This window comes from Talpa occidentalis, unplaced genomic scaffold (genome assembly GCF_014898055.3).
Source record: "Talpa occidentalis isolate TD23 unplaced genomic scaffold, MPIMG_talOcc4v2.1 talOcc4.6, whole genome shotgun sequence".
NCBI classification, from domain to species: domain Eukaryota; kingdom Metazoa; phylum Chordata; class Mammalia; order Eulipotyphla; family Talpidae; genus Talpa; species Talpa occidentalis.
Genome location: NW_023604972.1, coordinates 113,907,655 through 113,933,991, shown reverse-complemented (window position 1 = coordinate 113,933,991; position 26,337 = coordinate 113,907,655). Strand labels below are relative to the sequence as shown.

Sequence of the window (26,337 nt, the reverse complement as noted above, 5' to 3'; positions counted from 1 at the left end):
CCTACCACACGTGTAGACCTCTAGGTGCTGGGCTATCCAGAGTCCTGCCTAGGAGCCTGTGGCCTAAGACAAGCCTGTCCTGAAGCCATCAAAGTGTTCAGGAACTCCACTCTCTCTCCGGTGGTTTCAATTTTTCTCTTGTTACTGGTTCCTCTCACACTCATTTAACCAGATCTTTGTTTCTTCCATAATAAAGTTGAGCTTTTCACAAACCCTTAATGGTTTGTCTGAAAAAAAGAAGCCCGTCTATGGCCCACCTCCCTCATCTTTAACCAAGTTACTTAAAGTGAAGTCTGCTTTGCATTCACAGTGCCCACTCTCAGCTCACATTCTCCATGCCCTTCCTTCTCTGGCTTATATGGCACCGCTGTTTTCTGATTCTCCCTCTACCTCTCTCATCACTCCTACCAGCTTTTTTCTTTCACTCATTGAAATCTTGTGGTATTTCCTCCTTGGTGGCCACCTTTACAGAGTTCTCATTTTACTCTATTCTCTTGAGGTGCTTGATCAAAGCTTAGGGTCTCAACCTTGCTCATAGCTGCCCATAATGTACCATGTAGTTTCTGAGATGTTCCCCAGCAAGAAAGAGCTCAGATGCTCGTGATCTTTATAGGTCTTTCTTCTGCTCTCTATCATTGGTGTGTGTCCACATTTGTGCATATATGTAATTGCTGTCCCCAAAATTACCTGTACCAAGGTCTTTATCTGCTTTGGGGGAAATCCAAACTAAGACAGTTTATATCCTAAATATTTCTAGAACTGATTGCTCCCTTCTCTTCACTTCCTTCATACAGATCTTCTTTTTGAATCTGGATTACTTTAGAGACTCTTACCTTTCCCTCCTGACTCTAACTTGCCCTTTTTTTCCAATTTACTGATGACATTGCAAGTAAATAAGCTTTCTAAATTAGAGTTGATCATATCACACCCCTCTTTAAAAGCTTCAGTAGTTGCCAACCCCCCCTCCCCATCCACTGTAAGATAAATCCAAAGTTCTTTGAATGGACAGTAAAAACATTTATTATCTAGACACTGTTTACCATGCCAGGCTTAACTTCTATTCCATCTACGCAGAGAGAGCTTCTTGAACCTATCAAAGAAGCAGCGCTCTTTCTTACTTCTGAGACTTTGCTAAAGTGTACCAAGTTCAGACCTATTCAGTATAATAATATGTTTACAGTTTTGTTTCCCCACTAAGGTTTAAGCAATCTAAAAAAATTTCTGTTTTATTATTTTTATATCCCCAAGGTCTAGCAAAAATGCCAAGTATGTAGAATATTCTTAGTAAACATTAATCTATCAAGCCTCAATTTGAATACTTTCCATAATAATAAGCTCTCTGCTTTTCTCTAAACCATTTTAATTATTAAACTAATTTAATCAATCACATTACAAAATGTTTCAAAAATATTGGAAAAATATCTAAACACAACCTTTTTAATATAATTTGTCATGTTTTTGGTGTGCTGTCTTTTATCTAGATGTAGTTGATCATCATTTGAAAAAATATATATATAATAAAATAAAATAACACTTAGCACATTCTATAAACCAAATGTTGTTTTACACATTTTATATACATTAACTCACTCAGTCATTTTGATGATCCTCTTTTCATTTACATTTTACAGATAAAAAAAACAAATGCAGGGTAATTGACTTGTCCTAAAAAACCCAACAGCTAAGTCAATGGTAAAACCATAATTTGAACTCATGAAGTCTGGCATCAAAGAGCATACTGTATTTCATAGAGAGGATTAAATTATTTAGTCCATGGGAAGCTCTTAGAACAGTGTCTGGCACACAGTACAAATTCAATAAATACTAGTTATTATTATCATGCTATTATAGTGAGTAATATACTTTGGTGTCTTTCACTTTAAATTTGTCATACATTTTCACTAAATTAGAAAGGTTTTTATTTTAAATTCAGTCATACATAATTTTTTATCCTACCATGCAATCTTATTAACTTATTGCTTCTTATGACTGCACAATAGTCTATAGATTGACCCTGTAATAATTAGTTCTTACTGTAAATCACATTTCTTTTAATCTTTTATTATTATATATAACCCTATGAGTTTTATCTTTATGCATTAAGCTTCTTTCCCTTAACTTAGGTAATTTATTAAGATAGATTCCCAGCAGTAAGAATTATACATGAAGGAGTTTGTACATTTTTATCATAATTTATGTATGCCAGAAATGACTTTGCAAAGGCATTAGATCATAACTATGGTTTAGGAATCTGTTTAACAGCTCAATATTTACAGTTCTTATAAAATTCTATTAATATTGACTTTATCCAAAGGACCTACACATAATAAACCCCATCCATTTTCAATATTATAGACTCTATATTTAAATTTTTAATGTTTACCCGATCTGCCTGTACCCCTAAATGACCTCTCAGTTCCCCTTCAGACATTTTTTTTGTCTGTGCTAAATATTCCAACTTTCCCTCAAGTATCTCTGGTCTGACAAAATTATCAGTTCTTAACCTTCTGAATCACAATCTCCTAAATGCATTCCATTGTGCCTCCGTCCCTCTTAATTTGGAGATTCCAGACATGGCCTGACAGCGCAGAGTAGAGGGGCTATCACTTTCTTGACCAGGGCATCTATTTCGAGCAATGCTGCCCAGGGCCACATTAGCATTTTTGGCACCAAAGTACCCTGTTGGCTCATGTTTACTTGCTGTCAACAAAACCCCCTGTAACATTTTTCACACAAATTCCTCTTAAGTCAGTATTCCCACGTCCTTACTGATGTAGATAATAGGACACAGATAAGTGAAATTGTTTACATAGCTTCTTATATAGTTTTCTTTAATCAAATTTTGCTGATTTGCCCTTTGTTTATAAAACTATATAATTTTGGAAATATAACTTCACAGCTTACTATGTGCACATGCTTCACAAGCCCTCCACCAAAGCTCTAGCAGCAGAACACACTATCACATTGCCCCCCACCCCACCCTGTCCCACTCCTTTCTCCCCTCTTGGAAACATATTTTTCATAGAATCTAAGAATTATTTTTGTTATGTTTTGCCAGTTTGTTTTCTTTGCTTATTTATAGTCCATGAATGAGTGAAGCCATCCAAGAATTGTCATTTATTTTCTGACTTATTTAGTTGAGTATAATTACCTCAAGATTCTTTCACCTTGTCCCAAAAGACACTATTTCATCTGTTTCAATAGCAAGTAGTATTCCACTGCGTATCTGTAGCACACCTTCTTAATCTATTCATCTGTCAATGGACATTTAGATCACTTCCATACTCACAGAGATGAGGTGATATCTCATTTTTTTTAATACCACGTTATAAGAGATGTTGAACAGTTCTTCATGTACCTGTGGACCATCTCTATGTATTCTTTGAAGAGATTTCTGTATATGTCTTTTCTCCATTTTTTGATAGGGCTGTTTGTTTTTTCAATTGTTGAGTTGTATGATTTCTTTATATATTTTGGAAATTAACTCCTTGTTGGACATGTGATGTGCAAACATCTTCTCCCAGTTCATAGGTTGCTTTTTTGGGGAGGGTAGGTCTTTTGCTATATCAAAGTTTTTTAGTTTATATAGTCCCAATTATTTATTTTTATTTTTCTTTTCCTTGTGGTTGGTGTTGAATCTCCAAATACACCTCTGAGGCTGATGTTAGGAGTGTACCACTATGGTTTACATAGGTTCCTATTAAAATTTAAGTAGTTTAAATTTCTTGTTCCAGAATGTTCTGAACACCCTAAATTTGTATATTGATTCATGTTGAGTACCTCTATGCTTTCTGTAGCTTCACTAAAGTCATTAGTAAAGATATAGGATAATATAATTCCAAGTGCAGCGTCTTTATGGAGTATAACTAAAGTCCTTTGCTTGCTAGCACTCAGTGTCTTTGGATATAGTAGTTCAACCAACAATGAATCAGCAGCTCTAGATCCAAGTATTTTAACCCTTACCCACATTCATCTATCCTATTCCTGAAGAGATCATAAAAAAGAGGCCTTTTTAGTTGGTTTGTGATGATTGAAATAAATCATAACTCTGTTAAACACCAATTATTAGGGTGACTTTATAATTGGATCTTGAAAGACAATAAGTGATTTTAACCTGGGTCTCATTTCTATCCTTATTTCCAAAGTGCTTACAAATTAGCTTGTACTAATATTAAATCTTATTATGATCAAATGTTTTATATTCCCTAACTTCTCTGAAATTGAAGTTAAGAACTTCTAATAAAATATCAGTTCCTCATAGGAAAACCTCAGTTATACTTTCATGAATGTTTTGTAAACTAACACAATAATCAATAATTATCATTTTCACCCCCAAACAAAAAAATATGATAAAGTAATAGATAATACAATATAATAAAATATTCTAAGATTCTCCTCTACATATTTTTGGCCTTTGTATTAAAATAATCTGCAACTTAGAGAAGACACTGCTTATTTTAGAAAATATGAAATTACTATCAGACGATGACTATGAGAATTACTGTTAATTGTCTTGGAACTTGCAACAAAATAGCTAAAATAAAATGTTTTCCATTACTCAAAAATATTAATGGAATCATTTAATTTCCAGGGTGCTTATTGGTTCTCCTTTAGTTGGTCAACCCAAAAACAGAACTGGAGATGTCTATAAGTGTCCAGTTGGGAGAGGTGAATCTTTACCTTGCGTGAAGTTGGATCTACCAGGTATGTACAGTCAAAATGTCAAAGTCTGACCTCTAATTATGCCTATTATACTCATTAAAAACACATTTCAAGCAATTCAAGAAAGTATGAGAATCAGTTTATAAATATCCTTCAGTTCTTATTTCTAATAATTCAAATTCACATACTCACATTTTGATTCCCTCTGCCTTTGCTGTAGGAATACAACATAAAGTAAGGCAGCTCTCCTGTCCACCTGTGTCTATAGACAGGTGTCTCTCTTTTCCTTTCTCCTTTTCCTTATGAACCTGTCTTTTTTAAATGTAAAAAAAATCTTCATAATGTAGCCATGGATGTTATAGATTTTCTATTTTTATAATGTGTAACTGCCTCCGTTATTCAGAATCGTTTGTAAAGCAGTGGTCAAATAAAAGAATTGTAAATCAGAGACATCCTGCAGGGGAGGAGGAGGGAGAGGGATCAGAGGGAAGGAGGGAGGAGCACTGGGGACTGAGGTGATGGTGCATGGGTGCATTGGGGAAGGAAACTCTATAGGGACTACACCTGAGGGGGTGAGGAGGAAGCAAATATTGTTTTAAAATGAACAATGATGTAAAAAATTTAAAAATTAATTAAAAAAAGAATTTTTCCAGGGCCTCCCTGGTGGCGCCGCGATTGAGTGCTGGGTTGCGAAGCTGCCCGCAGCCTCTGCAGTGCCAGTTCGATCCCCTGCTGCTCCCCGGCCACCAGAGGAGGGTCCCACATGGCGCGCAGACCTCTCCTGCTGCCCGCTGCTCCCCTCAGCAGTGTACTTCAATCCTTCTGCCTGCTCTGCTCCCCGCTCTGGCTCTGGTGAATTCTCTCACCCTCCCGCGCTTCTTCTGACTGTGCCCAGTGCCTGTGTAAATAAATAAATAAATAAATAAATAAATGAATGAATGAATAAATAAATGAATAAATAAATAAAAGGAATTTTTCCAAATGCACCTGCCTGTCACATTCCTGCAAAAAAAAAAAAGTTGCTTTTTCAAAGAAAATAGCACAAGAGGAATTGTAATGGATTATTTTTTAAAGTAGCACAAGGCAACTTTATATCAAAATATATACATTAGATCGAAAAAAATCACAACAGTTAGGATATGACTAGAAAATTCCTACTACAACTGTCTAGGAATTAGAATCCTCACAGTGTTCTATACAATATTAAATATCATAGAAATGCTCAATAACTCTACAGGTTTATTTCAGCTACTGTTTTTTAGGTTTTCTTTTTCCAATTTCTGATCTGCTTTTTTCTCTTTAAATTCATGGTCATAATTATAATAACTGATTTATTTTTTATTTTTTTAAAGATTTATTTATTTTGCATACAAGAGCTGGGGTACAGGCCAGAGATGCAGGGGGTGAGAGGATTCACCAGAGACAGAGTGGGGAACAAACAAGCAGACTGACTGAAATACACTGCTGAGGGGAGCAGCGGGAGAGACAGGAGAGGTCTGCCTCGCCATGTAGGTTTCTCTCTGGCCGGCCAGGGATCAAACTCGTGCTGCAGAGGCTGCGGATTGCTTCATGGTGTGGTGCTTAACCCCTGTGCCACCAGGGAGGCCCATAATAACTGATTTAATATCCTTTCCTGACAATTCCAATATTTGCAGTAGCTCACATCACTTTCCATATATTACCTTTCTCCAAAGGTTGTGTGATATTTTCCTGTTCTGGTTATGTTTAGTAATTTTGGATTGTATCCTGTATTATACAATACTTCTGAATTTTAAGTGTGAAGTTTCTAGATCTGTTATGTGCCTTGATTAGTCTTAACATTTTACCTTAGCAAACAGTCTATGTGGCTAAACCCATTTTCCAACCTGATTTTCCTGCAGTGGGAAGCAGGTAATTGCTGTTCAATTCTGGTTTTAGCAGGTTATTTAAAGTTTACCCTGAACATGTATAAGTTAGGTCATCCAGATATTTGGAAAGAATATATATGCTTATTTGGAACTCTCCTTTTGTGACTCTGCTTTCTAGTATTTCCCCTCACTTGGCAACTTCTGTCATTGCCCAAATTTCTGGCCTTTGTTTCTTTAAGACAGTAAAATTCTGTGTTCTATTTGAGATTTAGCTACTTGCTATGGCCATCCCTTAGTGAACACAAAAACAGGAAACTAATCCAGTGCTAATTTCCTCTTAGAATATAGACTCGCCTCCAATTTCTGCTTGCTTTCCTGTGCCTTCAGTTGTTTCATACATTATTATTTTTTTTTTCCTTTTCCTAGACTTTGTTGTTGTTATTTATAAAAGATTTGTTCTAGATAGAAACTATTCTTCCATTAGTGGAATAGACTTTTTTTTTAAGATTTATCTATTTATACAAGAACTGGGGTACAGGCCAGAAGTGCGGGAGGGTGAGCGAATTCACCAGAGACAGAGAGGGGAAGAGAACAGGCAGACAGACCAAAAACACTGCTATGGGTGAGACCGGAGAGCTCTGCCGCACCATGTGGGTAACTCCCTGGCCAGCCTGGAATCGAACCGGCGCTGCAGAGGCTGCGGACAGCTTCACAGCGCTGCGCTCAACCACTGGGGAGGCCTGGGTGGACTTTTAATGTTAGCATGGAGATTCTAATTACATCAGGAGCAGTAGGGAAGTTTATGCTGTAGTCCTTAATGTCCCAGAAATGTTTATAATGGGTCAATCCTAGTATTAAAATCTCTAATCCAGATTATTCAAACTATAATCTGCAAACAAATCTACAAATATGTGTAGATAGACAGCTCAGTTCTAGGCGTTTTCAAAGCTAACCAGACTAAACTCTGGGACAAAGACTACTGCTCTGACTAGAAAGTCAGTGTGACCATTCAGAAATCTTTGCATCCATTTTGTATCTAATGCTACATAAGACCTTAAGGTAGGAGAAACTTCCAGGCAAGAACAGTGAGATGAATCCTTCCTGAATTTGAGATTTGCCACTTTAAAATGTCTCAGCTCTCTACTAAGCAGAGTTTAGAAGCTTTTTTTTTTCCTGTCCAATTTTTCTACCTTTCCTTCTTTTTTGAAATGTGAACAGTGGAACTCCTTGCCAATTTCACCAGGTTGGTGTGTTTTAGGAACCAACATTTCTATTTGGAATGTCAAATGTAGTCCCTCTATCATGTTTCTTTTAGCCAAACTTCCTGACCGCTGCTCTAATCTTGTTCCAGTTTTCTTTGTAACCCTCACGATGTCCTTATGATATTGAAATTAATGGTCAGAAACTTACATTTGGATTTTCTTTACTTCTTGTTTAAATCATGTTTCAACATTGGTCATTTATAACACATAGATAAAATATCTAAGATAGCTTTGTAACCTTACATTGTATCTACAATGTTATGAGACTAAACATTTCATTTTTTTTAATTAGCAGAAATGTGTGATGGGCTATCCCACATTCTCATTGCCCCATGGGTTCTGAATTCTTTCATAGTTCAGTAAAACTATTTGAAACAGGGATCCAGGCATAGTTTCTGGGATATAAGCCAAGTAGTTTTCGGTCTTAGCTTGTTCATTATAATCCTTACTAATACTTTGAAGACTATTTAGTTGAACCAAAAGAAGAATGTGCTATGATATGAGCAAAGCAAATACAATGTTTTATTGGGAAGACACTTAAGTTCACTGTGTTTTCCACCTTCATAAAATTTTGTTCTATTTTTAGTGAACACATCAATTCCCAATGTCACGGAAGTAAAGGAGAACATGACATTTGGATCAACTTTAGTCACTAACCCAAAAGGAGGGTTTCTGGTAAGAGAGGATGAGTAACAGCAGTTAATGAATTGGAAATGCTATCATTTTTAGATTTTACAAGATCTGTTATTATAATTTTTAATCTTATGTCTTTCATTTTTTTAAAAGGCATGTGGGCCCTTATATGCCTATAGATGTGGGCATTTGCATTATACAACTGGAATCTGTTCTGATGTCAGCCCTACATTTCAAGTGGTGAACTCCATTGCCCCTGTACAAGGTACAGATTTTATGCAATGTTCTTGCGTGTTTGAAAAGTATAAGCAGTGAATGAGACATATGTATACACTAGAGCATACCAAAAAGCTTGAAATACTTTCTCAGCTACCAGCATTACCAATTTAGGTAAATGCTTGCTATGCCAATATATAACCAAACCTCATTGCTATTTTCGGAATAGATATTAGTGTAAATAACCTTTACAGAGACGTGTTTAAACATCATAGCTAAAGCTGTCACATTGTTTTTATTTAAAGGGTGACTCTCTTTGAGGAAAGTAACCTCTTTTGAAAGGCACACTGGATGAAAACTGTTATGTAAAATTCATATTGAAAAAAATTCCAAGCATAACTCATGCAATGTTAATTGAAAATAAAGATGGTTTAGTTCGTATGAACACCAAAACAGTTGTTGCTGAATGCAATGAGAATTTATCACCTTTACTTTTTCCAACTGTTTTTTTGAATTATAAAAGCAGTGTGTTCATCTTGTAGAGTATCAGTTGAGTTTTTAAAGATAAGCTTCTTCCGGCCATAATATACCTCAAAAACTGTAGACTCCTACTTCACATAATTGACTCCTTTTATTGCAGAATGTCCCACTCAACTGGACATAGTCATAGTGCTGGACGGTTCCAACAGTATTTACCCCTGGGAGAGTGTGACTGAGTTTTTAAATGACCTTATAAAGAGAATGGATATTGGTCCTAAACAGACACAGGTAGGTGACTCTATTTTGATTTCCATTATCCTAAAGATAAAAATGCATGAATGTTTAATAAAATATTCTAAAAATAAATTAAATTTAAAAGTCAGGATGAATTCTGTGTTCCACATCCCTGTTCTTAAACCTGGTAAAATATTTTCTATACAGAAAATATTATGGAAGTTACTGTTTTCAGTGCTTTTGAAAAAAATAAACCCTATGAATCTCTGTAAAATCATTATTTAATTCATTTTAAAAAAGGTTTATTTATTTATGCATACAAGAGCTGGGGTGCAGCCAGAGGCGTGGGGGCATGAGAGGATTCACCAGAGACAGAGTGGGGAGCTGAACAAGAAGATCCACTGCAATACACTGCTGAGGGGAGCAGTGGGCAAAACAAGGGAGGTCTGCTACACCATGTGGGTTAGCTCCCTGGCCAGGGATCGAACTTGTGCTGTAGTGGCTGCAGATAGCTTCATAGTGCTTAACGCTTAACCCCTTGTGCCACCAGGGAGGCCCCTCATTATTTAATTGTTAACTATAAAATGAGTACAACCAACTTTGGTAATATCAGAGAAGTGTTTCAGAATTGTAAAAAACAATTTGACACCCCAAAGAACCCATCACATCATAATCTCCTTTTTATGTATTAATTAGGAATTGATCACAGGATATTGCTTAAAGTCTGTTTTTTCCTATATTTAATCATTTCTTTCCTTTAGCAAAAAGCAACATTTCTTGCTTTAGCTGTATTAAGTTGACCAGATGGGCTTCTTTCTTCTGTGCATCAGTATCTGTTTCTAAATACATCCCCCTTTTTTGCAGCCAGATGAAGTGGACCATGTCACATGACCCATCCACTTAGACACTGAATTTGGGTTTAATTAATCTAATTTTGTTAAATTTCTATGGCCATGTGGTTTAAAACATAGAAAAGTCTCAATGTATAACAGGCAAATTAAATGTCAAAATGAGGTCAGTGCCCTCAGGGCAGGAATTAACACTAACATGAGAGTCAGAAAGGCTCTGGTCGGTGTGGATGCCGAGTGTGAGTGAGCTGGGACACCTGGGCCCGCACTGCACACCGATGTTGCTCCTTTTCCTTCTGAGTGTTGTTCTTTTGGAAAAATTTCTGAGGCACTAAAAATGTAGGCTGACCACATCAGTGTTTGTCACCTCTACTTTTAAATTGTGACAAAAACACACACACACATCTCTATATGTAAATGTTTACATATAAAACACATTCATGCCCCCCCCAAAAAAAGGGCAAACTAGACTCAAACATCAAGGTGAAATGTCATGGTTCTGTCCCAAGACTACACAGGTGTCTTCAGCAACCTGTATGAGGGGTAAATCTTACTGGACAATAGAGAACGTCTTAAAATCAGTGTAAAATTATTGAAAGAAAATGGACTTTTACACATCACAAAATGTAAGTTTCCATGGGTGCAATCCTCTCGACAGTTGATCTTCCTAAGTGAATTTCTAGAGATTTGGGAGACTATTAAGTCTCTTCTTGCTACAGGGCATTCTGCACCCACTGAAAGGGCACTCAGAAATGAGTTGCTCCTCCTCATTGTACATGTTCCACGTGGATCGTGTTCGTTTTCCCCTTCTAAGGATTCTCCCTTTCCCTTTTCCTCTCTTCTCCTCTCCTTGCACTTTGGTCAATAAGATTTTATGGAGCCATAAAATTAAAACTGGAAATACTCTTAGAGGTCACTTAGCCCCAAATCTCAGTTCATAAAGGGGAGACAAGAGGCTACGTGACTTGTTCAAGGTCACTTGTTTGTTAGCCGATCAGAAGGCACAGCTCTCCAACTCCAGGACAGCACCCTTTCCTTTCTGGCCGCACTTTTTCTGGAGAAGTTTCACAGTGGGGTCCCATCTCACACCCCTTAGTAGTAGATCTCCAGTGCTTTCCAGCTCTTTATGATGTCCAGAGACTTCCTTGGCCAGTTCTTGACTGGAGCCAGGCCAGGCGTCTAGGTACTCCATTTCCTGCACTGTCACCCCTGAAATCACAGGCTTGATCACATGGTCCCCCTTGCTTACCTCTTTTCACCCCCATCTGCTTTCTTCCCTCCCACCTGTTTTGTCCACCCCATTTTACCTTATTATTCTTGAAATATTTTAAGTTTCTAATATTTTCTAGTCATCTGGATATTTGATTTTACTGTAACATTCATTTATCTGTTTTACTATAAAAATGTTAATTCATGTGTAGCTATTTGTGGCAATCAGTGCAGCTGCAACTTGTGTGAAGTTACTCTACAACTTCAGAAAGAAAATCTACAAGGCTATTTTGGAATTATAATCACTGCTTCAGGCGGGATCTGTGCCAGTGACTCAGTTCTGCAAAGAAAGAAATAACAATCGATTGCTTGTATGTGCCAACCATCCTGTTCAATTTTGATGTTTCTAGCTGTTTAGAACTATAACTAATTTTACAGTTCTGTAGTGAGAAATCTAATAGAGGAGCTATTCTGCTTTGCCACCAGAGGAATTCTAGCCTGCAAGGGCGGGCTTCATGGATTTGTATGTCTTTCTGGGAGGGAACAATATGTCTATTTAGTGGACTGGGGACCAGTTCTTGGGGTGAATAAGAGGGAAATGAACTTTAATTTAATTTAGGTTAAACCATATGAAATTTTTTCCATGTGACCATTGTTTTGACCTACAAATAAAGCATTTTCATGTGGTACAATCTAGATTAATATATAGAACTTTTTAAACAGCCATTATATACTAAGCATCACAAAAATCATAAGACATTTACCTTTCAAACAAGAAGAGTGGAGAATGTCACCTTAAATAATTTTTTAAATTGATGGTAAGCCAAAAAAAAATTTGAATTCTGATTATACCATGAGTTCTTGTTTCCCATATTATGAAAGTCATATATTTGGCATATTAGGTGAAGTCAAATGATCTATTCTCTGCAGTCATGGATTTGCCCATTTAGTAATTATAAATGTTGAAAGGCAGTCTCAGAGATAAGAAGTAATTATCACCTCCATATGACAGTTAGTATATGAAGGAAATACCATGCAAATGACAATAGTATCAACTTTAAACAACTATTCAAAATTTCTTCCATGTTTCTGTGTTGCCCCATTAAGACTTTTGCAAACATAGTCAAGGAACTTCTGTAATCCAATTTTTTTATCCAATGTGGAGTAAAGGCAATAAACTTGCCTTTTAAAAAACACCTATAAAAACAAACCTGAAACACTCTGAGCTTGCCATAAAAGATACGATGGCATAAACATTATGGAGGTCTTATTGATCCTCAATACCTAAACATCACATTGCTTTTAATAATAAATGAGAATGATATAAATATGCCAAATACAAGTGCATTATCCTAAATAAAACCAGTAAATTTTGAGACTTGATATAAAAGTGAAATATACTAATGGAACAATGTCTTGATTGTTCCCATCAAGAGCATAGCATAACATTAAGCCAGGCAAAATGAAAGAGAGAAATTAATTAAATTTTAGGAATATTATTTATCTTTCTTTTTACTGCACATTTATGGCCCTTTTCCTAGAAGCTTTAAATATGAGGACTGATTCATCTTTTTGAGGTCTGAAAAGAGGCCTGTCTGAGCCCTGCAGCTGTATCCTGTCAATCAATCTATAGCCTCTCAATGTGGTGCTGTGAATGAGGTGAATGTTCTTCTTGTTCCTGGACTTCATTCTCCCCACCTCTACCCATCACTTACCCAAATTATCAGTCTAGAGTAGAGGTTAGATCATGACATTTGCCTGGATAAGAATCTCCTATTGATGGAGAAGAGTAGAAAATTTGGGAAGGAGGCATCACAAGACCACAGATCACTATTTCTCCTCGAGGCTTTCACAAAAGTCTTTAATTCTCTCCCCACCTGCCTCCTCACCATGTATATTCATCACTTGGCTCCCTTTTTATCTTATTATTTAATTCTCATATGAGTCTGTTAAATGTGCATAGACACACATTATGTTAGTATGAATCTGTTTCACCTGCCTTCAATTGAAAACTAAGCTGGGGGGCCTCCCCTGGTGGCGCAGTGGTTGAATACTGGGCTGCGAAGCTGCCCGCAGCCTCTGCAGTACCGGTTTGATCCCCGGCCACCGGTGAGGGTCCCACATGGTGCGCAGACCTCTCTTGCCACGTCTGCTGCTCCCCTCGGCAGTGTACTTTGGTCTTTCTGCCTTTTCTGCTCCCCATTCTGGCTCTGGAGAATTCTCTCACCTTCCTGCACTTCTGACTGTACCCAATGCTTGTATAAATAAATAAATAAATCTTTTAGGGGAAAAAAAAAAACCTAAGCTGGGACTAAAACCATTGCTGTTAAACTGGATCACACCAGTACTCAGCAAACCATTACGTATGTTTGCTTTGCACTTGTATCACTTTCCTGTGATGACAATTAATAAATGACACCCTTTTCTGGGGACGATACAACAGGCCTTACTTTGTCTGCTTCCAAGGGAAATAAGCACCGAGTAATAGCCAGTGACCTACACGGAATGTCATTTCCTTAAGATTTGAGTTGCCATTGCGCACTCTTCTCATTTCTCCCACTACTTTGTATCTCTTCTGCTGCTTATCATTATTTTCTTGCTATCTCAGTTTTATTCTTACTTATGTGAAATGTTACCGTCATCTACTAAGAATGTATGCGGGTCAACTGTGAGCAAAGCAAAACACTGGTGAGGGAGAAGAGAATACCAAGGGCTCTGACATACTCCATGCCCTTTACCCATGCTTGCCCCTCTTGAACTTGTAATGTAGCTGGGGAGATAAAGCATGCAGACAGAGCAGTGGAGAAGAATGCAGTTCTCACAGGAGTGGGACAGACAAGTATGCTTCAGCGTTGGGAGGAGGAGATCAGTAAGGCCTGTGCTAGGCAGGAGGTGTGGAAAGTTTTGCAAAGTGAAATGTATAGAATTTCACCAAATGGATATAGAATGTAGTTTAGTTGGAAGAATAAAGAATGGCATTTTGTAGGGGTGCAGTACATCCTGGGGAGTCCTGAAGATGGGGGTGAATAGAGAAGGTAGTATCAGACCCGTAGGTGATTGAAGTTTGAAGGAGAAACTGAATTTTATCCTATAGGCCTAGTCTTTCGAGGAATAGCTTGAAGTTTTATCTGTTTTCTATTTTAATTAGAATAAAAATTCTCTTTTAAAGTATATTTGAATGTCATTGGTATACAGGTTCTGGAAAGTTATCAGAGGTTTTTGAACAAGGACAGAATCTGATGAAAGCAGAAATTCTAGATAGTTAATCTGCCATTGATATGTTGAAGAATTTGAGGAGAGCAGAAATATAATGGGGGAGATCAGCAGTGGAGAGAACAGCCATTGCCAAGGCAATAATGTCTGGGCTCAGCTACAGTAAAAATGCAGAAATGTAGGTAATAGCTGTCTTAAGCCCATATTCCTAGAAGCAAACCCTAAAAGGAGAAATCAAATGACAGTGAATTACTAAAAGAAAATAGGTAGGTCTTCCAAAAGAAAATAGGAAGGGATTTGGGGGAGCAGGGAAGAGAAGCCACAGAATGTTATTTCAGGTGACATCTGGGCTCAGCCTTCTCTGGGAGGGGGTCCACATTGAATGAAGCGCTGGTCTTTCATTGCCTGTACTCAACCTTTGCTGAGTGTAGGGGGGTTTGGGGAATGGGGTTGGGGGGATGGCAAATTGAGCGAGGCGGGGTGGGGTGGGGGGTTGGCAGCTGGAGGGGGAAGGAGGGAAAGGTAAGGGTCAGAGAAAACTCCCAGGCAGTTCTGACTCTGAACTTTGGGTGCAAAGAAGCTTTAACACTCGAAGGGCAATCATCTGAAGAGAACCTCAGGTGGGGTTGTGAGCACCAAAGTAATAGAAAGGGCAAGGGAAGAGGCAGTGGTAAGTTCTCTTATATCTTAAAATATACAAAAAATTAAAACATATAAAGTATATAGAGAGATAAGATATAAAGCACTGATCCGACCTACCAAGTTGTCATATTTTCTGCTCTTTTTGGTGTGAAGGTAATTTGTTTGTCCTGATAATCTAGTAGTTCCACATATGACATGTAAAGCGCCTGGTAAATGTAAAACATTATGGCACAGAGCAGCCTTGTTTAGTTGGCATGGCTTCTGTCTTTTCTCCTGTGAATACCTCCCCATGCATAAGTGGGATTCTCTCTTTCCCGAGGAGTTAACAGTTAGCAATTGATGGAACTCAAAAAACAGTTACAAAGTACACTCATTAGTAAAAAATAGTGACCCACTGGGCTGTGCTCTGTGCAACCACATCTGAGATTCAGGACCATAACTTGGACCTGAAACCAGCCTACAAGCTGTGTGCTTATTCTCTAGCAGTATTCAGTGCCACAGAAACACACACAAAAGAAGACATTTGGATTTAACAGAGTTGGAATTTAGCCAAGTGAGTTAATGGAGGGAAAAAAATGGTTAACATAGTTAAATGTTGGCAAGTAAATGATTATGGTGACTGACTATGGAATCTGGGCTAGGTCGAAAACAATGGGGAGTCTTGATGTGGTCAAGAAATTGATGAATTAGATATGCAAGGTAAATGAGCCAAAGTTAATGGTCAGAGAGAAGAATGTTTGAAACTGAGATTGAAGTGCTGACATTTTTTCAGATGACAAAGTCAAGGGTAAGACCTTGGGAATGGATGGCAAAGGTGAATGGGAGGATAAGATTACTGAAGCTGAGGAAGTCAAAAAAATGAGAGACTAGGATGTGTAGTAGATTTAGTCAAGTAGTTCATTTTCCAAGAATAATGAAAGGAATGACAATTTTCAAAGTTCTCATGCTTAATCAAATAAAAACAAAGGGAAATAGAAACAAAACTAACTGTAAGGTGTCCTGAATGGATTAGCAATTAACTTCCATAGCAGCCTTTATTCACCCTGTTACTCAGAATTAGGCAAATGATTATCTAAGCAACAAAATAATTTCCCTTTTATTTGTACTGAACATTTAAATACACAGAAACGATGGCAATAAAGACCTAACTGTCCATAACAATCAATTGTATGTCAAGGAAATATACTGAATTGGAGTCATGACTCTGTCCTCATTTGTTTTGCTACATTTAGTGTAGTTAGTTGGTTGTATACTATCTTGTTCCCAAAGAAACTTCTGGTCATTCTATGTAATTATAATATCACATTGTCTTGGGACAGAAGGTGAAAGATATTAATTGAATGATAGATTCATGGAAGAAGAGGACTAACCTGGAAATTGTTTGAGCAGATTACATGTCAATTCAGCTTATGATGTCTCTTATCTTACACTTGCATGTATTTTTCTTCTTTTTTCATAATTCTCATTTGTCCAATACTAATCACATGATAATCTTAGAACAATACCAACATGTTCACTAATAATATGATTTCCAAAAACAGGTTTTTATTTTTATTTTTAGCTTATAAAATAATATATTAAAGTAATTTTTAATATTCTATAGGTTCCAGGTGTATAGCATTTTAATTCAGTATCTCTATAAGCTACATTATAATTGTTACCAAAAGTTTCATATCCGTCCTCTACCATATAACTGATCCCCTTTCACTCAGTTTCCTCATCACCATCCCCCCTTCCTTTCTAGTAAACACCATTTTGTTCTTATAGTCTAAGAGTTTGTTTTTGTTTAGTTTTATTTCTTTATCTTCCACATATAAGTGGTATTTATCTTCCTCTGTCTGACAGTTATTTTTTTACCTTATGCCTGCCTAAGCCACTCTAGGGACAGATGATTATGTTCTTTTTTTAAAAAAAATATGATCATTTATTTTTAGTTTGTTTTATTATGATCCCTAGTGTATCTTAGTTGGCTAGCTGGCTAGATGAATTGATTGAGTAGCCATGAAATAACAGCAGTTTTTACCGTAAACTAGTGGGGTGAGGTGAGTAAGGAATGCAGGGGTTTTAAGAGGTGCATTTTTGTTTTTTTTTAAAGATTTATTTATATATTTATACAAGAACTGGGATACAGGCCAGATGCGTGGGAGGGTGAGAGGTTTCGCCAGAAACAGAGCAGGGAACAGAACAGGCAGACTGATGAAATACACTGCCTCAGGTAGCAGCGGGTGAGACAGGAGAGGTCTGCTGCACCATGTGGGACCCTCACTGGTGAGCCGAGATCAAACCAGTGCTGCAGAGGCTGTGGACAGCTTCACAGCACTGCGCTCAACCCCCTGTGCCACCAGGGGAGGCCCAGGAGGTGCATTTTTGTTGAGAGATGGGGTGAGAAGTTTGGAAAGAACTCTGAGCTATGGGGTAGGTTTGTTAGACCAGACCTCCATCTTCCTCTTTACTTTAGGTAGTAAGCTTTTTAAACTCAGTTATTTCATTTAGAAAATGCAATAGTAATTCCTGGTACAATAATTTGAATAAATTAAGAAAGTGAGTTTTAAAAAGCATTGAAAATATAAGATAGTATTCTTGTTTTGGCATGGCAGCATAATTAATCCAAGATGTCTAATGCATTCTAGAAGATAGCCCAAGGATGGTGATAAAGATTATTTTTTTTAATTAATAAATTTTATTTTTATATTCCCCATACAATAATATTTTAAATGGAGGGTTCTCATTTGTTTCTTCAAATGCCAGAGTGTGGGTTCCTATGAGCTGGCTACTAGCGGGCCACTCATGGGCAATGGTGACCTATTTGCTATCTACACATCACATCAGATCATCCCTTGACCACCCAAGGAGTATAGCTCATATCATGAGGCAGGCCCGGGACCCCCAGGCCACCGTTGACCTGATTACATGACTGTCTCCATGGTGGTCTCGGGATAACGGCCTATGATAACATCAAATACTTTGCTGACTCAAATGACTCTTGACATATGCTCATGATGTCCCCTTTCCTGTCCCTTGTAGAACTTTGTCCCCTGTTCCTATCCCACCCTCTGGACTTATTCCTCATACCTTTGTTGCATGATCAGCTTTTACTAGCCTATGCCATTTCAATAAATGGCACAAGAACTTCCGTTACGTAGCAAAGTCTTGCCTTGCAAACCTGCTCCACAACTGCTGTGTCCCTCATAGACTTTCCCCAGCAAAGAGGCAACAAAGTTCCTGTCACAACAAAGTATGTATGTTTCTGGTTTCCAAAAAGAGCTAGCTGAGGAAATGTATCTAAAAACCATATGTCTAATTGAGGCTAAATATTTGTCAGGGGAGGCATCAGCATGGACAGCTAGAAGGTAGATGCCGATCCTTTGTGTCACTGGAAAGTCTGTAAAGCAAACCCTGGAGCTAACTTTAGCAAAGGACAAAATAGGTAATTGCCTGGAAAGAAGGCATCCCTGTCTGCTTCCTCTACCTAAGAAATGAAATATCTGTAACTCTCACATTAAAAAGATATTCCTTTGGATAATGAATTGAGTCCCTAATTTTGGGGCAAAAGGATCAAACAAAAAGTTATCTTCAGTCACAATTCATGGTGTATATTCCTGGTTCACATCAACTTGTAGTAAAGGAAGTGGTGGGAAAAAATGGTTAAGAAAAAAGGGCATCTGGAGGGACATGGAATATGGAGCAAGGGGAACCAACCCTGGAGCATACTTACTCTTCTGTGTCATTCTGCTGCGTGCGGACTCTGTAGGTAACTTCTGTGGAATAGAGGGAATGAGAGGAGGGAATTGTGGTAGAGAGGGAAGACAGACTAAGTAAAGAAGGGCTGATGGGGAAGGGCAAATCTGAGAGAAATGAAATAGATAAAGCACGAAGGTGTATGTGTCCTTGTCAGGTGCTTGCCCTGCTTATTCCTCCAGCCTCATCTTGCTCTTCCCTCCCCACACAGCCTGGTCTAGGCCCTCTGACTTTCGCTCCATGCTTGGGAATGCCTGCTTCTGTCCCATCTCACCTTCTCCACACACACAATTCCCTGTAGGTGCACACCATCCTCTATCTCAGTCACCATCCAGAACAGGGCTCCACCCTCCCTGCATCTGTCCTGTACCCCTAGCCTTCACTAGCACTTCTCAGAGGCCTTATGTGAGCCCCTGTTTTATTTATTTTTTTATTTTTTTAAAAGGTTTATTTATTTATGCATACAAGAGCTGGGATACAGGCCAGAGATGCAGGGGGTGAGAGAACTCACCAGAGACAGAGTGGGGAACAGAACAGGCAGACTGACTGAAATACACTGCTGAGGGGAGCAGCAGGCCAGACAGAAGAGGTGAGCTGTGCCAGTGGGTTGCTCCCTGGCTGGCTGGGGATCGAACTCATGCTGCAGAGGCTGTGGATTGCTTCATAGTGTGGTGCTTAACCCCTTGCGCCAACAGGGAGGCCCAGTGAGCTCCTGTTTTAAAGCAGGCTCCTGATACTTGCAATTTATACTTTTCTGTCCCTGCCCTTTTCACAATTTGCAATTGAACTTGCATCTGGATGACTATGTATTTGATCTTTCTCTCCCTCTGGTTTTGAAGCTTCATGAAGTCAGAGACTACAGAGTGTTTCAGATTCTACCCCCCAAAGTCTACTACAGAAACATTTGATAAAACTACTGAAGAGATTAATGAATCATTTAGGAATTTTGTAACAGTGTTTTCATATTGTTCTTTGGGCTATGAATATGTATACACAGAATGACTACTGCTGTCAAAGTGGAAGGGTTTGCATATTGACAGATTTTTTAAATGCCTCTGAAAAACAAATGCATTACATCTAAGTTGTATGTTTAAACTGAAGAACGTTGAAACATAGAATCTTACTTGATGGATAACTCATAATGGCTTGGTGTTTCAGGTTGGAATTGTACAGTATGGAGAAAATGTAACCCATGAATTCAACCTCAATAAGTTCTCATCGACTGAAGAAGTACTTGTTGCAGCAAGTAAAATAGTCCAAAGAGGTGGTCGCCAGACTATGACAGCCCTCGGAATAGACACAGCAAGGTACATGGATAAACTAGAAGCCAAAGTGAATAGACTGTGCACAAAGAACTGTTCACAGTGAGCGCTTTGCAGCTTTGATAGAACATCCACCTGGCAATATTTAAGCCATTTTGCTTAAAAGTAGATTCAGCTGATTAGCTAGTGGTTACAGGATCAGGTTTTTCTCTAATTCTAAGGGTATAATTGATAGAGAATCAGTCAAAACATCACTGTGGTCTACCAAGCAGTGTTTTTGGTACTAAGACATACTGTCAGTGAATATCTTCTCTCTTTATTCTTTTTTTTTTTTTCAGATTCAAAGAATCTCAATCTAAAAATAAAATGAATTAATATTAGTCCACATCTACTCAACATTTATTTATATCTTACTATGTCGGCAATTTTACAGAACCTGATTTTGGGTTATTGAAGCTCTTAAATAAGAGTTTATAAGAGGCCAAACTAGATAGTGTCTTCTTTAAAATCAATTTCGGTGAATATTAAAAGAAGTGGGAAGGATTTTATTATTTGTAATGCTTTGTCTTTCTTCTCCCTGTCTTTCTCTAAATTCCCTCCATGGGTGTCCCTTCTCTCTTCTCTCCTGCAGTACCTTCACGGACAGCTTGTAACCCACTCTTGCCAGACTTAACTCTCTAAGAGCCTGCAGAACTGTCCTTTTCTTACAAGCAGGACATTTTTTTTTTATCTCACTCAGACCTTTTGTCTTGCTGTTTCTCCCCTTAGTCACCACTAAAGCTAGTAAGTTTCTGAACAAAAACTAAATACTAAAATTATAACAAATCAAATCAGTGTGACTAATGTGAAGGATCCTTCTGTTATGTGCCTTCAACTTATGGACTCTCACCTGATTCTGAGGGGCAAATCACCTGCACTCTCCCTCACCCTGCCCGTTAAAATCACTGCTTTAAGGGAGTTGACATAATGAATATGGATATGTCAAAGAATGGGTTGGATGTTCAAAAGTTTAAAATTGCATGTGAAGCTTTAGACTCTTAAGTGTAAGGAAAGCATGTGGTTCTAGTTATATGGGGCCTAAGAGAGAATAACCACAAACAGATGGGGTAACTTTACATTTACCTGCCGGTAGGATCGCCAATTTGAATGCACAAAGAGTGCACATGTTTGGGTGTACTGAATGCACCCGCTTAAATAATTGACTAAATGTAACCACACATTCAAAGCAAATCAGTGTTATTTGAAAGCTCTGAGCCTGAAGGGAGCTGTGCTTTTTCCAAAGGCAACCACTTAAGTATGAATATTCATCTTTAAAAACTAACTGAAGAACATTCTGGCTGCTTTTGCTTGTGCATAAATACCAGTCTGAATACCATGGCCCTATATGGGTTTTGCCTACATGTTTCACAAAGGGTCTGGCTGTAGAACATAGAGTTTATTGAGTTTAAAACAAATAAAGCTCATTAACATGATATTGCTAAGTATTCTTGTGCATTAGTTTTTCATGTTTAAGCATATTTTTAATTGTTCTTCATTCCTTTGAGAGAGGGCCAGTTGCAAACAATATTTTTAATGTTTAGAATCCTTTATTCCACTTTCAGTGTCTCTCTGTTCAAAATACATTTTGTGTTCCTTTATCCCTATTTCTTTTTTTTTTTTAAGATTTATTAATTTATTTATACAAGCACTGGGTACAGTTAGAAGCGCGGGAGGGTGAGAGAATTCACCAGAGCCACAGCGGGGAGCAGAGCAGGCAGAAGGACTGAAGTACACTGCTGAGGGGAGCAGCGGGCGGCAGGAGAGGTCTGCACACCATGTGGGACCCTCCTCCGGTGGCCAGGGAGCAGCTGGGGATCGAGCCGGTGCTGCAGAGGCTGTGGGCAGCTTCGCAACCCAGCGCTCAACCACTGCGCCACCGGGGAGGCCCCCCTTTATCCCTATTTCAAATTTTCTTTCTTGTCAAGGGGCTCACAAGATTTAATCATAAGGCCTGAATTCTCCTGTCTCAAAGAAAGGGATTCTTTTGGGATATTTTATTTATTTATTTATTTTAATTTTTTTATTTTTTACATCATTGTTCATTTTTAAACAATATATTTGCTTACCCCCACCCCCTCAGGTGTAGTCCCCACAGAGTTTCCTTCACCAATGCACCCGTGCACCATCACATCAGTCCCCTGTGCTCCTCCCTCCCTCCCTCTTTCCCTCTCCCTCCTCCTCCCTTGCAGGATGTCTCTGATTTATAATTGTCTCATTTTGCTTTGTTGTGTTTTGCACTGTTATTATTTTTTTACGCTGATGTCTTATTTGGTTCCCCTATATTCCTGCTATAAGTGAAACCATCTGATATTTTCTTTTTCCTTCTGACTTATTCATAGAGCATAATTCCTTCTAGTTCCATCCATGTTGCTGTGAATGGCATGAGTTTATCTTTTTTGATTGCTGAATAATATTCCACTGTGTATATATGCCACATCTTCTTGATCCAGTCATCTATTTTTGGGCATTTGGGCTGTTTCCAGGTTTTAACCTATTGTAAATAGTGCTGCAATAAACATGGGGCTACAGGTGTTCTTTTGAATTAATGTTTTTGTGTCCTTTGGGTAGATCCCTAGGAGTGGAATTGCTGGGTCGTATGGTAGCTGCATTTTCAGTAGACTGAGGAATCTCCAGACATCTTTCCATAGTGATTGGACCAGTTTACACTCCCACCAGCAATGTAGGGGAGTTCCTTTTTCACGACATCCTCGCCAACATTTGTTGTTGCTAGTCTTTTGGGCTATTTTAATGTTTAAAAGCATGAAGGAAAGTTAGTGCTTAATTCAAAGAAAGGATACTGAATGTTGGTATTTGGGGGTCAAAGGAATTTTGCTAAGGAATAATCTTGAGACAGAAAGGGTATATTTAGTTCTGCTAATGAGTGCTTTTATGTTTTTACAAAGCCAGTTCTGGTTTCAGAGACACCAGATTTTATAGAAAATTCTTTCAATCATTTCCTTCAGCAGATATTCATTCAGGTATGGCCTTGATCTTTGAGAGAATAAGGAAATTTTAGTGATCCTCTGAAGAATTAGAACTGTAAAAAGGACTGAATCGCATATGATATCCATATCACTCACCATCGTCTTGTATTTCTGTCTGATTGTCCCCATACCCAGAGCACTCTCAAACCAACTGAGTGTTTTGCTTTCTCCCTTCTTCCCTCCCCAGCTCAGAGAACATCCAAGCTCTTGGATGAATGTCATTGTAGGTGTGGGGAAAATGAGGGCTAAATCAAAGTTTCTGCCAAAAGCGGGAGAAAGGGAGCCCATCACACCAGAAAAGGAGTGTTTCTAGAGAAAGGAGTGGCTGGAAGAGTATTTAAGATCTGACCTTCTCTAAATCTGAAGTCTGCTCTTTGGTCACACCCTTCTTTTGAAGTTTCCAAAGAATTCAGTGCTGCTGCCTTTTATATATGGGAAAATGTGGTGAATAGCAAAATGGTGACCTCTCCATCATCTGGAATAAATCTAAAATTATTTCAATGAATGATCATCCTACCTCCCAGCTTGAACAATGGGTGTCAATGATGATCTTGGAGGGGAAGCCTTGGTTTACTGAGAGTTGTCAGGGTTTTTTGTTTTATTTATAGTTTCTACCTGAACTTGGGGTGGTATTTTACTTGCTTCTCTTTTGTCTGTGACTTTATTAGGAAGGAAGCTTTCACAGAAGCCCGGGGAGCCCGAAGAGGGGTTAAAAAAGTCATGGTAATTGTGACAGATGGAGAGTCCCATGACAATCACCAACTGAGCAAGGTCATCAAAGACTGTGAGGATGAAAATATTCAGCGCTTCTCCATAGCTGTAAGTACAAGGCTAGAGAGGGCTTTCGAATTCCAGTGTGAAAGAAAAACCGTGTGTGCTTCAATTGCCTCTTTATGAAAGTTGCACAGACAGGGGAAATGGAGACGCATCTCTATATGGAGGGAAACTCTTGCCCCTTTTGTAGCCTCAGTGCCCAGCACAGCACCAGAGGTCAAACAGAGACTCAGCAATCATGGAAAGAAAGGAAAGAAGAAAATATTAAAGATGAAGAAAGGAAAAAGGGAGAAAAAATATAAGAAGGAAGAGCAGTACAGATAAAGAAAGTGACAAAAATAGGAAAAGAAAGGAGAAGGAAAAGAGAATAAGAGGATAGGAAGAGAGAAAAAGTGGAGGGACAAAGAGTCAAAAAGGAAAGGTAGGGAAGAAGAGAGGGTGAAGGGAAGGAAGGGAGGGAGGGAGGAAGGAAACACAAGATAACAGCTAGATGGCCTGCTAACTAGTAATTTTTTCTGCAATTTGTGAGGGTAGAAAATCAGGACAAAGCTCAAAGTATGAAACTCAAACTTATTTTCCATACCTACAATTCTTTGATTTGTAGAAAAGAAGCAAAAGTCATTTAATGTCTGTCTACCCTGGGCAGTCTAGGTAGGAGAAAATAAAGCCATTGTGGCAAGACTTTCTTATGGGCTTCCATAGTTGCAGCTACCTCAGGTATTACTTCTTAGTATCACTAATGGAAAGGGAGGAATCAGGATACACTTTGTTTGCACAATACACCGTGTGCGCAGTCATTTCCTCCACACCTCCTGTCCCTAAACTGCAACCAAAGTGAAGCAGCCTGCAGCTATAAAAATATGCTTTTTCTGTAATTGCACTTAAGCTGGACAATAGGCGGGAGCTGTGGGGAGAGGGAGGGCCAGAAAAGCCATTTCCTTTGGTTTCAAGGAAAATCCCAGCCTGCAATTAATGATGTAGAAAATACTACATAGAAAGTATTAAGGCCCTTTCTAAGCAGACCTATATAAATACAAAGCAGTCCATTATTAGTAAAATTTATCTATAAAAATGCAAAGTATAAATGACTGTCTGAAAACATTCCAGCTCTACTAGTGATTATTTTCAAAATCAACTTCTCAGTAAATTTGGTTAATTCAACTTTCATGGTACTGCCCCATGGAGAGGAACACTCAAAACAGAGACATACAGACTCCACCATTCAAACAAGGAAAATAATTTAAACTGCCACTTATAACCCACATCGGTTTTTCTTGGACCTTTGTCCAACATATCCTATTATATCCCTCATGACACCACAAAGAAAGTAGGGCAAATTTCACTTTCCTTATTTTATGATGAGGAAACTAAGGATCGACAGAAACATGGCTAAAAGTCACATGACTAAGGCTCCAGACTTCACCCTGGACTCCCCTTTGACCCTCTGTCCTGGGGTCTTCTTCATTGAAGATTATGACCCAGACCCTATTTTCTCTTTCCTGCTGTCATAGTCACTGGGTGTTGCCACAGACCCACCCGCATCCGTGTCCACCCTTTCTCCCATGCTCTCACGTCACCACAATCTTCTCCATCTCATCCTCCCTTCGTACCAGAGCAAAAGGGGGCACCAGCACAGAGGCATTGAGCTCATACCATTATGTGTTGCAACCGTATATGGTGAAGGACCAGGGACGTTTTCTAGAAGTGAAGAGTAGAAAGAGATGGGAGAAGGACAGAGATGATATTTTAGACCAATAATAGCTTTGTTCAAATTCTGGCTCTGTGACTGCATAAGTCATTCAGTACTCTGAGTTTCAGTGTCTTCATCTGTAAAATAGGGTAATTCTCTGTCTCTCTCTCTCATTCTCTTTCTCTCTCTTTCTCTCACACATACACACATACAGAATCAGTAAGATAAAGACTGAAAACATCTCGTTCAATAACAGAACAGGCAGTTAACATTATTTCCCTTAAGGATCTTTAACTCAAGCATTTTGTAATGTGGAAATAATAAAATCATAAGGTTTTAGAGATATATGGACTCTCTCTTGAGATGGATGGACTATCTTCAGGTATTCCCCTACAGACGATGAAATTTGTTCTCAATTCCTGAACCTTAATGATTGTGTCCAACCTTCCTTTCTAATCTTCAACCTCACCTCTACAGGATGTGCCTTTAGTCTAAGGGGAGGGAATCTTCTTAATATAAATTTTTAATAAGTCAGAATTCAAAGTCACTGGGAATCAGAGTTACTATCATTTGTTAAGTGTTCAGCTTCCTCCAGATGATGTGT

General features: G+C 38.4%; 1 protein-coding gene across 2 annotated transcripts in view; it reads left to right on the top strand.

The window, feature by feature from the left end:
• Positions 1-26,337, top strand: part of ITGA1 (integrin subunit alpha 1) — a 146,251-nt gene that overhangs the window by 66,035 nt on the left and 53,879 nt on the right. For both annotated transcript variants that reach the window (XM_037530624.2, XM_037530625.2), the window contains exons 3-8: positions 4,592-4,704; positions 8,358-8,446; positions 8,558-8,669; positions 9,261-9,388; positions 20,143-20,291; positions 23,938-24,088. In XM_037530624.2, coding sequence (XP_037386521.1) covers positions 4,592-4,704; positions 8,358-8,446; positions 8,558-8,669; positions 9,261-9,388; positions 20,143-20,291; positions 23,938-24,088 — 742 coding nt within the window. The remainder of the gene's footprint in view (positions 1-4,591; positions 4,705-8,357; positions 8,447-8,557; positions 8,670-9,260; positions 9,389-20,142; positions 20,292-23,937; positions 24,089-26,337) is intronic.